This window comes from Fundulus heteroclitus, unplaced genomic scaffold, assembly GCF_011125445.2.
Source record: "Fundulus heteroclitus isolate FHET01 unplaced genomic scaffold, MU-UCD_Fhet_4.1 scaffold_36, whole genome shotgun sequence".
Classification (NCBI taxonomy): Eukaryota; Metazoa; Chordata; class Actinopteri; order Cyprinodontiformes; family Fundulidae; genus Fundulus; species Fundulus heteroclitus.
Genome location: NW_023396770.1, coordinates 480,715 through 495,956, shown reverse-complemented (window position 1 = coordinate 495,956; position 15,242 = coordinate 480,715). Strand labels below are relative to the sequence as shown.

At 51.9% G+C, this 15,242-nt stretch overlaps 1 protein-coding gene across 8 annotated transcripts in view; it reads right to left on the bottom strand.

Annotated features, from left to right (window-relative positions):
* col12a1b (collagen, type XII, alpha 1b) overlaps positions 1-15,242 on the bottom strand; it is a 100,280-nt gene that overhangs the window by 43,196 nt on the left and 41,842 nt on the right. For 6 of the 8 annotated variants that reach the window (XM_036130588.1, XM_036130589.1, XM_036130584.1 and 3 more), the window contains exons 21-28: positions 12,779-12,908; positions 11,796-11,941; positions 10,157-10,286; positions 6,578-6,714; positions 5,744-5,873; positions 5,475-5,614; positions 478-610; positions 367-384 (exon numbers count right to left, since the gene is read on the bottom strand). In XM_036130588.1, coding sequence (XP_035986481.1) covers positions 367-384; positions 478-610; positions 5,475-5,614; positions 5,744-5,873; positions 6,578-6,714; positions 10,157-10,286; positions 11,796-11,941; positions 12,779-12,908 — 964 coding nt within the window. The remainder of the gene's footprint in view (positions 1-366; positions 385-477; positions 611-5,474; positions 5,615-5,743; positions 5,874-6,577; positions 6,715-10,156; positions 10,287-11,795; positions 11,942-12,778; positions 12,909-15,242) is intronic. The other 2 variants (XM_036130592.1, XM_036130587.1) reach the window with 1 other exon arrangement.

The window sequence follows — 15,242 nt, the reverse complement described above, 5'->3', positions numbered from 1 at the left end:
CCATGGCTGCAGCAGGATGACTGGACAACATGCCACAACATGAAGGTGATGTGGACCAGGATGATGACGACACACAGGTGAGGAACAGAGCAGGTGAGCTGATGGACGGACCCACACAGGATGGAGGAATTATGGGTAATGATGGAGGCAGACGCCGCCGCGCTGCGTTCACACCACAGCCTGGACTCTAGCCGCTCACGTTTGGTTTCACGGCGCCACAGGTTCCCCCCCCCCCCCCCCCCGTTAAGGCCCGGGAACCGAGGCGGTGGTGTGAACGCAGCGCGGAGCTCTGAGACACACAAGCATGCTGAGACACGGACGTCTGGCCGGGTCCGATCGGCCAGCTAAGCGTGAACACAAACCTACCAGGTCGACCTGTCGCCACTAGAAAGAGACGGTGAGAAGAAGAGCGTTACTCCAACCCAGACCCAGAGTTCTAGGAGAATCCTGCGGTTCCGAGGAGGCAGGATCACTTACGCGTTCGCTCGGTTCCCATCAGGTCCTCGCTCTCCGACTCGTCGGGATAGATGGCCGTCACCGTCACCAGGTACTCCGTGTCCGGGTCCAGGTTCTCCAGAACGTAGGAGGTGTCTTCATTGGTCAGAATTTCCTGCAGGAGACAGAACAGAACCCTCTAAGACCTCCTGATGTGACCAGAACATCTACCAAGCAGAACCAGAACCTCTGCAGGAGAGCCCATAATGACCAGAACCCCGGTGCCTTTAGATCAGGACGTTCTCTACGTCCTGATCTAAAGGTTCACCTGTAGCTCCGCCCCCTGGCTGCCAGAACCAGGTAATGGGCCCGGCTGGAGAAGACCTGATCTGCTGCTGAGGAACCTCAGACAGAACCATCACTGCTGTGTGGACCATCTGATGGTGACCCTAACCCAAAATGAGCTCTGAAGGTAACGTGAAGGTAACATGAAGGTAACTGAAGGTAACGTGAAGTTAACGTGAAGGTAACGTGAAGGTAACATGAAGGTAACGTGAAGGTAACATGAAGGTAACGTGAAAGGTAACATGAAGGTAACGTGAAGGTAACATGAAGGTAACGTGAAGTTAACGTGAAGGTAACATGAAGGTAACGTGAAGGTAACATGAAGGTGACATGAAGGTAACGTGAAGGTAACATGAAGGTAACGTGAAGGTAACTTGAAGGTAATGTGAAGGTAGCATGAAGGTAACATGAAGGTAACGTGAAGGTAACATGAAGGTAACATGAAGGTAACGTGAAGGTGACATGAAGGTAACATGAAGGTAACGTGAAGGTAACGTGAAGGTAACGTGAAGGTAACATGAAGGTAACGTGAAGGTAACGTGAAGGTAACGTGAAGGTAACGTGAAGGTAACATGAAGGTGACATGAAGGTAACGTGAAGGTAACATGAAGGTAACATGAAGGTAACATGAAGGTAACATGAAGGTAACATGAAGGTAGCATGAAGGTAACATGAAGGTAACGTGAAGGTAACATGAAGGTAACATGAAGGTAACGTGAAGGTAACGTGAAGGTGACATGAAGGTAACATGAAGGTAACGTGAAGGTAACGTGAAGGTAACGTGAAGGTAACATGAAGGTAACATGAAGGTAACATGAAGGTAACGTGAAGGTAACATGAAGGTAACGTGAAGGTAACGTGAAGGTAACATGAAGGTAACGTGAAGGTAACGTGAAGGTAACATGAAGGTAACGTGAAGGTAACGTGAAGGTAACGTGAAGGTAACATGAAGGTAACGTGAAGGTAACGTGAAGCTAACATGAAGGTAACATGAAGGTAGCATGAAGGTAACATGAAGGTAACGTGAAGGTAACATGAAGGTAACATGAAGGTAACATGAAGGTAACGTGAAGGTAACGTGAAGGTAACATGAAGGTAACATGAAGGTAACATGAAGGTAGCATGAAGGTAACGTGAAGGTAACATGAAGGTAACATGAAGGTAACATGAAGGTAACGTGAAGGTAACGTGAAGGTAACATGAAGGTAACATGAAGGTAACATGAAGGTAGCATGAAGGTAACATGAAGGTAGCATGAAGGTAACATGAAGGTAACGTGAAGGTAACATGAAGGTAACTTGAAGGTAACGTGAAGGTAACATGAAGGTAACGTGAAGGTAACGTGAAGGTAACGTGAAGGTGACATGAAGGTAACGTGAAGGTAACGTGAAGGTAACATGAAGGTAGCATGAAGGTAACATGAAGGTAACGTGAAGGTAACATGAAGGTAACATGAAGGTAACATGAAGGTAACGTGAAGGTAACGTGAAGGTAACGTGAAGGTAACGTAAAGGTAACGTGAAGGTAACATGAAGGTAACATGAAGGTAACATGAAGGTAACGTGAAGGTAACGTGAAGGTAACGTGAAGGTAACATGAAGGTAACGTGAAGGTAACGTGAAGGTAACATGAAGGTAACATGAAGGTAACGTGAAGGTAACGTGAAGGTAACATGAAGGTAGCATGAAGGTAACGTGAAGGTAACATGAAGGTAACGTGAAGGTAACATGAAGGTAACGTGAAGGTAACGTGAAGGTAACATTGAAGGTAACGTGAAGGTAACATGATGTAGCATGAAGGTAACGTGAAGGTAACGTGAAGGTAACATGAAGGTAACGTGAAAGGTAACATGAAGGTAACATGAAGGTAACGTGAAGGTGACATGAAGGTAACATGAAGGTAACATGAAGGTAACGTGAAGGTAACATGAAGGTAACATGAAGGTAACGTGAAGGTAACATGAAGTAACATGAAGGTAACGTGAAGGTAAACATGAAGGTAACATGAAGGTAACATGAAGGTAACGTGAAGGTGAAACATGAGTAAATGAAGGTAACATGAAGGTAACGTGAAGGTAACGTGAAGTAACGTAAAGGTAACATTAAAGGTAACGTGAAGGTAACGTGAAGGTAACCTGTGAAGGTAACATGAAGGTAACATGAAGGTAACATGAAGGTACATGAAGGTAACGTGAAGGTAACATGGAAGGTAACATGAAGGTAAGGTAACATGAAGGTAACATGAGTAACGTGAAGGTAACGTGAAGGTAACATGAAGGTAACGTGAAGGTACGTGAGGTAACATGACGGTAACATGAAGGTAACGTGGAAGGTAACGTGAAGGTAACATGAAGGTAGCATGAAGGTAACCGTGAAGGTAACATGAAGGAACGTGAAGTTAACATGACGGTAACGTGAAGGTAACGTGAAGGTAACGTGAAGGTAACATGAAGGTAACGTGAAGGTAACATGAAGGTAGCGTGAAGGTAACGTGAAGGTAACATGAAGGTAACGTGAAGGTAACGTGAAGCTAACATGAAGGTAACATTAAAGGTAACATGAAGGTAACATGAAGGTAACGTGAAGGAACGTGAAGGTAACATGAGGTAGAATGAAGGTACCATGAATGTACACATGAAGGTACCGTTTTTTTTTTTTGAAGGTAACATGAAGGGAACATGAAGGTAGCCTGAAGGTTAACATGAAGGTAACGCATGAACGGTAACATGAAGGTAACGTGAAGGTAACATGAAGGTAACGTGAAGGTAACATGGAAGGTAAATGAAGTAACGTGAAGGTAACATGAAGGTAACATGAAGGTAGCATGAAGGTAACATGAAGGTAACCGTGAAGGAACATGAAGGTAACGGAAGGTAACACATGAAGGTAACGTGAAGGTAACATGAAGGTAACGTGAAGGTAACATGAAGGTAAGGTGAAGGTAACGTGAAGGTAATTGAATGTACGTGAAGGTATTGGTAAGGTGAAGGTAACATGAATGGTAACGTGAAGGTACCGTGAAGGTAACATGAAGGTAACGTGAAGGTAACTGAACGGAACATGAAGGTAACGTGAAGGTAACGTGAAGGTAACATGAAGGTAACGTGAAGGTAACATGAAGGTAACGTGAAGGTAACGTGACGGTAACGTGAAGGTAACTTGAAGGTAAGGTGAAGGTAACATGAAGGTAACGTGAAGGTAAGGTGAAGGTAACATGAAGTTAGCATGAAGGTAACGTGAAGGTAACGTGAAGGTAACATGAAGGTAGCATGAAGGTAACATGAAGGTAACGTGAAGGTAACATGAAGGTAACATGAAGGTAACATGAAGGTAACGTGAAGGTAACGTGAAGGTAACATGAAGGTAACGTGAAGGTAACGTGAAGGTAACATGAAGGTAACATGAAGGTAACGTGAAGGTAACATGAAGGTAACATGAAGGTAACATGAAGGTAACGTGAAGGTAACATGAAGGTAACATGAAGGTAACGTGAAGCTAACATGAAGGTAACATTAAAGGTAACGTGAAGGTAACGTAAAGGTAACGTGAAGGTAACATGAAGGTAACATGAAGGTAACATGAAGGTAACGTGAAGGTAACATGAAGGTAACGTGAAGGTAACATGAAGGTAACGTGAAGGTAACGTGAAGGTGACATGAAGGTAACGTGAAGGTAACGTGAAGGTAACGTGAAGGTAACATGAAGGTAACATGAAGGTAACGTGAAGGTAACATGAAGGTAACATGAAGGTAACGTGAAGGTAACATGAAGGTAACATGAAGGTAACATGAAGGTAACATGAAGGTAACATGAAGGTAACGTGAAGGTAACGTGAAGGTAACGTAAAGGTAACATTAAAGGTAACGTGAAGGTAACATGAAGGTAACGTGAAGGTAACATGAAGGTAACGTGAAGGTGACGTGAAGGTAAGGTGAAGGTAACATGAAGGTAACGTGAAGGTAACGTGAAGGTAACGTGAAGGTAACGTGAAGGTAACATGAAGGTAACGTGAAGGTAAGGTGAAGGTAACGTGAAGGTGACGTGAAGGTAAGGTGAAGGTAACGTGAAGGTAACATGAAGGTAACGTGAAGGTAACATGAAGGTAACGTGAAGGTAACGTGAAGGTGACGTGAAGGTAAGGTGAAGGTAACGTGAAGGTAACATGAAGGTAACGTGAAGGTAAGGTGAAGGTAACGTGAAGGTAACGTGAAGGTAACGTGAAGGTAACGTGAAGGTAACGTGAAGGTAACGTGAAGGTAAGGTGAAGGTAACGTGAAGGTAACATGAAGGTAACGTGAAGGTAACATGAAGGTAACGTGAAGGTAACATGAAGGTAACGTGAAGGTAACATGAAGGTAACATGAAGGTAACATGAAGGTAACGTGAAGGTAACATGAAGGTAACGTGAAGGTAACGTGAAGGTAACATGAAGGTAACATGAAGGTAACATGAAGGTAACATGAAGGTAACATGAAGGTAACGTGAAGGTAACATGAAGGTAACGTGAAGGTAACATGAAGGTAACATGAAGGTAACATGAAGGTAACATGAAGGTAACATGAAGGTAACGTGAAGGTAACATGAAGGTAACGTGAAGGTAACGTGAAGGTAACATGAAGGTAACATGAAGGTAACATGAAGGTAACATGTCTAGCAGGAAAGCTGCAGGAGCTCGTCGCCTTCTCCTGGACTTACGTTCATGAAGTTGTTCTCGCCCTTCTTGGTCCAGGCGAGCCGGTAGAGGTAGACATCTGGAGCTGCGTGTTCCCACGTGGCTCTGAAGGAGGTCTGGGTCACCTCGGAGAACCGCAGGTTCTTGGGAGCAGGAACGACGTCTGTTCATGCACACAGGAAGAGATGAAGCAGCCGGTTCTGGATCACTGCCGCCTCACGCTGAGACGCTGCAGGCATCATCAGAACTTCTGCTGAACAGACCAACAACGAGAGTGGAACCAGAACTGGACCTGTGATGGCGGTTCCGAGCATCGGGTCGGCAGGTCCTCCGTCGTAGATGGGCGTGACGGCCACGTTGTACTCGGTCTGGGAGAGGAGCTGGGTCAGCTGCAGGGTGGTGACGTCTCCGTTAACCTCCACCTGCAGGAGACACAGACTGATCCGTTTAGAGGAACCGGATCTCCACCGTCATCAGGACCGAGAGGTTCTGATAGAACCCTGCAGGGTTCTGCTGGAACCTGGTCTCCTTAATTCAACCATTTATCACATCTATTAGCACATTAAATGCATCATTGTTGGTTCTGACTTTGGTATCAGTACCGTCTGAAAACTGAAGCAGAACCCAAACAGAACCTAAAGAGGCAGCACGTGTTCCCCTGACACAGAACGATCCAAAAGATCCGTAAAAGGAAACAGAACCAGAATCTGCAGGAACTCAAAGCATCTGAGAAAACTGCTCTGCAGAATAAAAAGTTCTGGTTCTTTAGGTCCAGAACATCAGGAGGTTCTGGAAGGCGTAGAGGAAATCTACGAGGACAGAGAAGATCTGGTTAGAACCAGCCTGAACCGGACCAGACATCCTGGTCCAGAACATCAGGAGAACCAGCCAACAAATCTGGACCCAACAAGGCGTCAAGAGGAACGTCCTCTCCTCGTGGTTCTGGTCAGGTTCTGACCGGTCCATTACCTCCCAGGCTGTTCTCAGGTCACCTCTCTGGACCAGGAACCAGGTTCTTCTGGGCCCAGAAGTTTACCGTTTGGGGAACCCGGTACTGTTAAAACCTGAAGGTCGGGTTGGCGAGGAACGTAAAGAAATCAGAACCACACATCAGAACCACGGTTACCTCTTTGGACTCTCCCTCCTCGGGTTTGTAGGTGACCAGGTATCTGCGGACCGCTCCAGGTGCGGCGTCCCAGGTGAGCTTCATGGCGCTGTGCGTCACGTCGCTGATCCTCAGCTCTCCAGCAGGGGGCAGCGGTACTGAGGGCAGACAGCGGGGCAGACGGCAGTTAGAACCGGCGAGTACGACGTTCTACTGAGCGGCCCCGACGTTCCACCAAGCGTACGCTATGTTCCACCGAGTGGACCTGATGTTCCACCGAGTGGACCTGATGTTCCACCGAGCGGTACCGACGTTCCACCGAGCGGACCCGACGTTCCACCGAGCGGACCTGATGTTAGACCGAGCGGTACCGACATTCCACCGAGCGGTACCGACATTCCACCGAGCGGACCCGACGTTCCACCGAGCGGACCCGACGTTCCACCGAGCGGACGCTATGTTCCACCGAGCGGACCTGATGTTCCACCGAGCGGTACCGACGTTCCACCGAGCGGACCCGACGTTCCACCGAGCGGACCTGATGTTCCACCTAGCGGTACGACGTTCCACTGAGAGGACCCGACGTTTCACCAAGCGGACCTTATGTTCCACCGAGTGGTACCGACGTTCCACCTAGCGGTACGACGTTCCACCGAGCGGACCCGACGTTCCACCGAGCGGACCCGACGTTCCACCGAGCGGACCTTATGTTCCACCGAGTGGTACCGACGTTCCACCGAGCGGACCTGATGTTCCACCGAGTGGTACCGACGTTCCACCTACCGGTACAACGTTCCACCTAGCGGACCCGACGTTCCACCGAGCGGTACCGACGTTCCACCGAGCGGACCTTATGTTCCACCGAGCGGTACGACGTTCCACTGAGTAATACAACGTTCCACCGAGCAGACCTGATGTTCCACCAAGCGGACCTTATGTTCCACCGAGCGGACCTGATGTTCCACCGAGCGGTACCGACGTTCCACCGAGCGGACCCGACGTTCCACCTAGCGGACCTGATGTTCCACCAAGCGGACCTTATGTTCCACCGAGTGGTACCGACGTTCCACCGAGCGGACCCGACGTTCCACCTAGCGGTACGACGTTCCACCGAGCGGACCAGATGTTCCACCGAGTGGTACCGACGTTCCACCAAGCGGACCCGACGTTCCACCTAGCGGACCCAACGTTCCACTGAGCGGTACCGACGTTCCAACGAGCTGTACCGACGTTCCACCTAGCGGTACGACGTTCCACCTAGCGGACCTGATGTTCCACCGAGCGGACCTGATGTTCCACCGAGCGGACCCGACGTTCCACCGAGCGGACCCGACGTTCCACCTAGCGGTACGACGTTCCACCGAGCGGACCAGATGTTCCACCGAGTGGTACCGACGTTCCACCAAGCGGACCCGACGTTCCACCTAGCGGACCCAACGTTCCACTGAGCGGTACCGACGTTCCAACGAGCTGTACCGACGTTCCACCTAGCGGTACGACGTTCCACCTAGCGGACCTGATGTTCCACCGAGCGGACCTGATGTTCCACCGAGCGGACCCGACGTTCCACCTAGCGGACGCTATGTTCCACCGAGCGGACCTGATGTTCCACCGAGCGGTACCGACGTTCCACCGAGCGGACCCGACGTTTCACCAAGCGGACCTGATGTTCCACCGAGCGGTACCGACGTTCCACCGAGCGGACCTTATGTTCCACCGAGCGGTACCGACGTTCCACCGAGCGGACCTTATGTTCCACCGAGTGGTACCGACGTTCCACCGAGCGGACCTGATGTTCCACCGAGTGGTACCGACGTTCCACCGAGCGGTACGACGTTCCACCGAGCGGACCCGACGTTCCACCGAGCGGACCCGACGTTCCACCGAGCGGACCTTATGTTCCACCGAGTGGTACCGACGTTCCACCGAGCGGACCTGATGTTCCACCGAGTGGTACCGACGTTCCACCTACCGGTACAACGTTCCACCTAGCGGACCCGACGTTCCACCGAGCGGACCCGATGTTTCACCAAGCGGACCTTATGTTCCACCGAGCGGTACCGACGTTCCACCGAGCGGACCTTATGTTCCACCGAGTGGTACCGACGTTCCACCGAGCGGTACGACGTTCCACTGAGTAATACAACGTTCCACCGAGCAGACCTGATGTTCCACCAAGCGGACCTTATGTTCCACCGAGCGGACCTGATGTTCCACCGAGCGGTACCGACGTTCCACCGAGCGGACCCGACGTTTCACCGAGCAGACCTGATGTTCCACCGAGCGGTACCGACGTTCCACCGAGCGGACCCGACGTTCCACCTAGCGGACCTGATGTTCCACCAAGCGGACCTTATGTTCCACCGAGTGGTACCGACGTTCCACCGAGCGGACCCGACGTTCCACCTAGCGGTACGACGTTCCACCGAGCGGACCAGATGTTCCACCGAGTGGTACCGACGTTCCACCAAGCGGACCCGACGTTCCACTGAGCGGTACCGACGTTCCAACGAGCTGTACCGACGTTCCACCTAGCGGTACGACGTTCCACCTAGCGGACCTGATGTTCCACCTAGCGGACCTGATGTTCCACCGAGCGGACCTGACGTTCCACCTAGCGGTACGACGTTCCACTGAGCGGTACCGACGTTCCACTTAACGGACCCGACGTTCCACCGAGCGGTACCGACGTTCTGACCGCACACGGCAGGATGTTCTGAGATCGGGCTGAAAATTCTGCCACGTGAACCCGCCTTCAGACGGTTCCGTCCATCACCGTGTTCAGAACGGGGCCAGACGAGGAGCGTGCAGCTGGAAGCGGGCGGTAGAAGCGGGCGGTAGAACCGGGCGGTAGAACCAGGCGGTAGAAGCGGGCGGTAGAACCGGGCGGCAGAACCGGGCGGTAGAATCGGGCGGTAGAACCGGGCGGTAGAATCGGGCGGTAGAACCGGGCGGTAGAACCGGGCGGTAGAACCGGGCGGTAGAATCGGGCGGTAGAACCGGGCGGTAGAACCGGGCGGTAGAAGCGGGCGGTAGAACCGGGCGGTAGAACTGGGCGGTAGAAGCGGGCGGTAGAACCGGGCGGTAGAAGCGGGCGGTAGAAGCGGGCGGTAGAAGCGGGCGGTAGAAGCGGGCGGTAGAACCGGGCCATAGAACGGGGCCTGGCGGTAGAAGCGGGCGGTAGAACCGGGCGGTAGAAGCGGGCGGTAGAACCGGGCGGTAGAAGCGGGCGGTAGAAGCGGGCGGTAGAAGCGGGCGGTAGAAGCGGGCGGTAGAACCGGGCGGTAGAAGCGGGCGGTAGAACCGGGCCATAGAACGGGGCCTGGCGGTAGAAGCGGGCGGTAGAACCGGGCGGTAGAAGCGGGCGGTAGAACCGGGCGGTAGAAGCGGGCGGTAGAAGCGGGCGGTAGAAGCGGGCGGTAGAACCGGGCGGTAGAACCGGGCGGTAGAAGCGGGCGGTAGAATCGGGCGGTAGAACCCGGGCGGTAGAACCGGGCGGTAGAAGCGGGCGGTAGAAGCGGGCGGTAGAATCGGGCGGTAGAACCGGGCGGTAGAACCGGGCCATAGAACCGGGCCTGGCGGTAGAACGGGGGAACGTACGGGTGACTCCGCGGTCCTCCAGGGCGGCGCTGGTGGACTCTCCATGCAGAGCCAGCAGGGTGACGGCGTACTCGGTGTTTGGTACCAGCGCCACCAGCTGGGTCTCCGTCACGTCTCCTCCCACACGGACCTGCACAGAACAAAGAGACGCACGCTCTGATGGCAATGGGTTCTGCAGAACATCTGGACCAGAAAACCTCCCAGGACCCAGCAGAACCGAGCTTCAGCTCATTCAGTCTCTGAGTTCTCAGGAAAGTCCGACTGAGGACGGAACCGGGCCTGGAGCTCCTTCAGGCGGTTCCACCTCCGTTGATCCTGAATCCTGAACGGGACGCCGGGTTCCTGGTCTGCAGAACATCGGACCTGAGGAACCCTGCTGAGGGCCTCCAGCTGATGTTAGATCCGGTTTGCTGCAGAACCCAGAAGATGGTTCCGGTTCTTCTCCAGACGTGGCAGAGGAACCAGGGAACGGCTTATATCTGTAGAATCACTGCAGGTGAGCCCTGCAGATGTTCCCACATCTGCCTGCAGGTCCAGTGCTGGTTCTGGCAGGAGGTTCTGGTCCGGCCGTGAAGCATCTGCTCATGCTGGTGACGTCGGACCATGAGCTCATCGCTCTCATTAACCCAACACCTTTTTATACGTTCCGGCCCGGTTCTGTTGGGCGCCGCTCCATCTGGAAGCAGCAACCGGACCCGGAGGCCGGGCCTTTTAAAGCAGGGCGGCGCCGAGCACGGGTCCAGATGTGGTCCAGGGAGGAGCGGGCGGGTCGGAACCGTGTTTGGATCCAGAATCTGGGGGAAACCCATTTCCAGGGATGAATGGTTCTGTTTGGTCCAAACCGGGCCGTTCTGTTCAGTGGATCAGAACTTTCTCTCAGCGCTGACTAAATGACGGGTTGGGTCACGCTTCAGGAGGAGTTCTGGTCTTCAGACGGGGAGTCGGGACTACAGAACCAGTCTGGGTCTGGGTTCTGGTTCTGAAACAGCCAGGATGGCAGAACCTCGGCAGCAAGTTGGACCCAACAGTGAAAGCAGGAGTTCTGTGGAGGTTGTTCATGTCTGGATCTGATCCAACAAACAACCAGTATGTTTCTGATACCGGGCCTCAGCCTGTGCGGCGCCGACCCGGTACCAGCAGAACCGAGCGGCGTGCTGGCAGGGTTCTGCTGGGCTAGAGACACCGGTCCTGGAGGACTGGATCTCCAGACCATGATTGATGTACGGGTCCCTCCTGTCCGGTCGTGTCCAGAACCCAGAACCCAGAACCTGCAGCCTGGGCCCAGAGGTTCTGGGTTCTGGGTTCTGATTGTGACCCAGAACCTGCAGCCTGGGCCCAGAGGTTCTGATTGTGACCCAGGAGCTGCAGCCTGGGCCCAGGTTCTGGGTTCTGGGTTCTGATTGTGACCCAGAACCTGCAGCCTGGGCCCAGGTTCTGGGTTCTGGGTTCTGATTGTGACCCAGAACCTGGAGCCTCGGCCCAGGTTCTGGGTTCTGGGTTCTGATTGTGACCCAGGAGCTGCAGCCTGGGCCCAGGTTCTGGGTTCTGGGTTCTGATTGTGACCCAGAACCTGCAGCCTGGGCCCAGGTTCTGGGGTCTGGGTTCTGATTGTGACCCAGAACCTGCAGCCGGACCTTACCTCCTGCTCCAGCTGAGGCTCGGAGGCGTTGATGGATCTGTAGAGCAGCAGGTAGCCCGTCGCTCCGGCCGCCGCCTCCCAGCTCACCCTCATGCTGCTGGACGTCTCATCAAACACCTTCAGGTTCGCCGGCGCCGGCAGCGGCACTGAGGAACAGAACCAGGAACAGAACCAGAGACAGGAGTTCAAACAGAATCCAGCAGAGAACCCAGAGCAGCTCAGCAGAACCTTAGACTGAAAATCAGGATGACGGTAGAAACTGAAAGCTGCTTTTAGAGGTGAAACTCACTGATTTCACTGTGTGGGGATTATAATTCATCTAGATTAACCAAACAGAATCATTTTAGACTCACGATCAGCATTTATCCTAAGATCTCTTTTGTTCTGGATCATCAGGAACACGGAGCTAAAAAACCCGCAGAACCACAGAACAGACGACAACAAGCGGACCGGTCCACAACTGGAACAGCCGAATCACTTCTGATGTGAAACCGGATGCCTCCCAAAAGTATTCACACCTCCTGACACACAATGCCGACCCAAACACACAGAGCTGGGTTTATGTTCTGACACACCAGGAAGTAAAGGGGTTCAGGAATCTGAAAAGTGTGGCGTGCATCTGTTTTGAACTGTGATGTCATCTATTACTGTGAACAGGTGGACTTAAAGTGGGGATGTGTGAATGGCAGCAGACGGTTGGTCTGCCCAGAGCAGCTGTAGGTAAATCTGTAGGTAAATGTATTTTTGTTCCTGTGAAATAAATCCTAAACTAAGACAAGAACGTCCACCTGAACCTCCAGAGATCATTTATGGTCCTGGACTGGCAGACAGGCCAGAGGAAGTCCTGTCTGCATGTAACGACCTTAACGAGCTGCAGCCAAACCTGAGCGGGTCAAACCCTGATGATGGTGAGCTTCTGCTGCTGATCTGTCAGGGAGGAGGAGGAGGAGGAGGAGGAGGAGGAGGAGGAAGGAATCACTCACAGGTGGTCTCGGTGCCCTTCAGAGGCTCGCTGCTGACCTCCTCCACCACGGCGTAGACGTTCACCACGTACTCCGTCAGGGGGGAGAGGTTTTCCAGCACCGTGGTGGTGACCTCCCCGTCCACCAGCAGCTGAAAAGGAGCAGGACCAGTTAGTGGACCTCAGAGGAGACCAGAGGCGTCTTCACGGAGAAAACCCAGAACCCAGATGATGGCTGGGACCAACAGGAGGAGCGTTGACCTGGTTAAAGGTGACCCTGGGTAAACCCACACCTTCACACTGGAGGAGAGCTGCTCTGTTCATGATGAAGAGCAGCTGGGAAGAAGATCAGCTGCAAACATTTAGCTGGTAACTAAAGGATGAGCAGCAAATGAGAACAACATGGACTCTCTTTAGAAAACGAGTCGATTTTAAATGAGAACCAGAAAGATTCAAAGCGAAGGCTGAGAGGAGGACGGTGGATCAGCCTCATCACGGAGGGAGAAACTCTCTGCAGATCTTCTCAGCAGCTTGTTGGACGTCAGCGTCTGTCTGCAGGACAGATGGAGGTCTCTGACTGTCTGGAGGTTCTTCTCCCAGCTCGGTTCCAGTTGGAGAACCCGAGTCTGTCTGATCTGGTCTCCGGCTCATCTGATCATGCTCCAGATGTTTTATTTTCATCAGCAGACCCAACATGTGAGAGACAAACATCTCGCCGCATTAATCAGCCCCTGGGAAAACCCGTCCAAGTTGGCTGATAAATTGACTGCAGAACATCAAACGCAGGAGGAGAACCAAACATTCAGAACACAAGAAGGTCTAAAGCCAAGACGCTGTGTGTTAGCAATCAGTGCAGCTCATCCTGCTGGTAAGAAAAGTTGATTAAAGTCTGATTTCAGCTGCAGAGCAGCAGCTTTTACTCATCCTTGATGTGTCTGAGGAGCCGCTTCTACAGCCTTTGGATCGTTTTACTGCTTTAAAACGAGTTTTGGTCAAATTCACTGCTGGAAAAATACCAGCTGGATTTTAAAAAGAAGAAATAAGAAATTACAAAACTGATTTGATCCAGATTGAATCGAGGTCAGAAATGTATTATTATAAAGTCTCATGTCCCTGAAAATAACAGGTTCATACGAGCTCCTACAGGTTCCTATGGGCTCCTACGGGCTCCTATAGGCTCCTGTGGACTTCTACAAGTTCCTATAGGTTCATACGAGCTCCTACGGGTTCCTATGGACTTCTACAGGTTCCTATAGGTTCATACGAGCTCCTACGGGTTCCTATGGACTTCTACAGGTTCCTATAAGTTCATACGAGCTCCTACGGGCTCCTATAGGCTCCTATGGGCTCCTATAGGCTCCTACGGGCTCCTATAGGCTCCTATGGGTTCCTACAGGTTCCTATGGACTTCTACAGGTTCCTATAGGTTCATACGAGCTCCTATGGGCTCCTATAGGCTCCTACGGGTTCCTACAGGCTCCTATAGACTCCTACGGGTTCCTATAGGCTCCTACGAGCTCCTATAGGTTCCTATGGACTCATATGGGTTCCTATGGGCTCCTATAGGTTCCTATGGGCTCCTATGGGTTCCTATAGGCTCCTATGGGTTCCTACAGGTTCCTACATGCTCCTATAGACTCCTACAGGTTCCTATAGGCTCCTACGAGCTCATATAGGCTCCTACGAGCTCCTATAGGTTCCTATGGACTCATATAGGTTCCTATGGGCTCCTATAGGTTCCTATAGGCTCCTATGGGTTCCTACAGGCTCCTATGGGTTCCTACAGGTTCCTATGGACTTCTACAGGTTCCTATAGGTTAATACGAGCTCCTACGGGTTCCTATGGACTTCTACAGGTTCCTATAGGTTCATACGAGCTCCTATGGGCTCCTATAGGCTCCTACGGGTTCCTACAGGCTCCTATAGACTCCTACGGGTTCCTATAGGCTCCTACGAGCTCATATAGGCTCCTACGAACTCCTATAGGCTCCTATGGACTCATATAGGTTCCTATGGGCTCCTATAGGTTCCTATGGGGCTCCTATAGTTTCCTATGGGCTCCTATAGGCTCCTACAGGTTCCTACAGGCTCCTATAGACTCCTACGGGTTCCTATGGGCTCCTACGGGTTCCTATAGGCTCCTACGAGCTCCTATAGATTCCTTTGGGCTCCTATGGGTTCCAGAAAGAACCTGCAGGAGCTTCCAGGGTTCTTTCAGGCTAGCTTCATGGACCTTCCAAAAGTTGCAGGGCAGATTCCTAAACCTCTAGAGTACTTTCTGTTAGGTCACTGGATCTTGCAGGTAAATGTTCATCTCTTATGGAGTCTTTTCCCAGAGCTTAGTTCTGGAAAGGTCCAGGCCGTTTCACAGCAGCGATGCCGTTGGATGTTTAAACCGTTTTGTTGATTGAAAGGTGAGGATGTGGAAATGATCCGTTCACAGAAACCTCCTGGGTAAAGCTGGAGGACATTCAGAACCCACATCT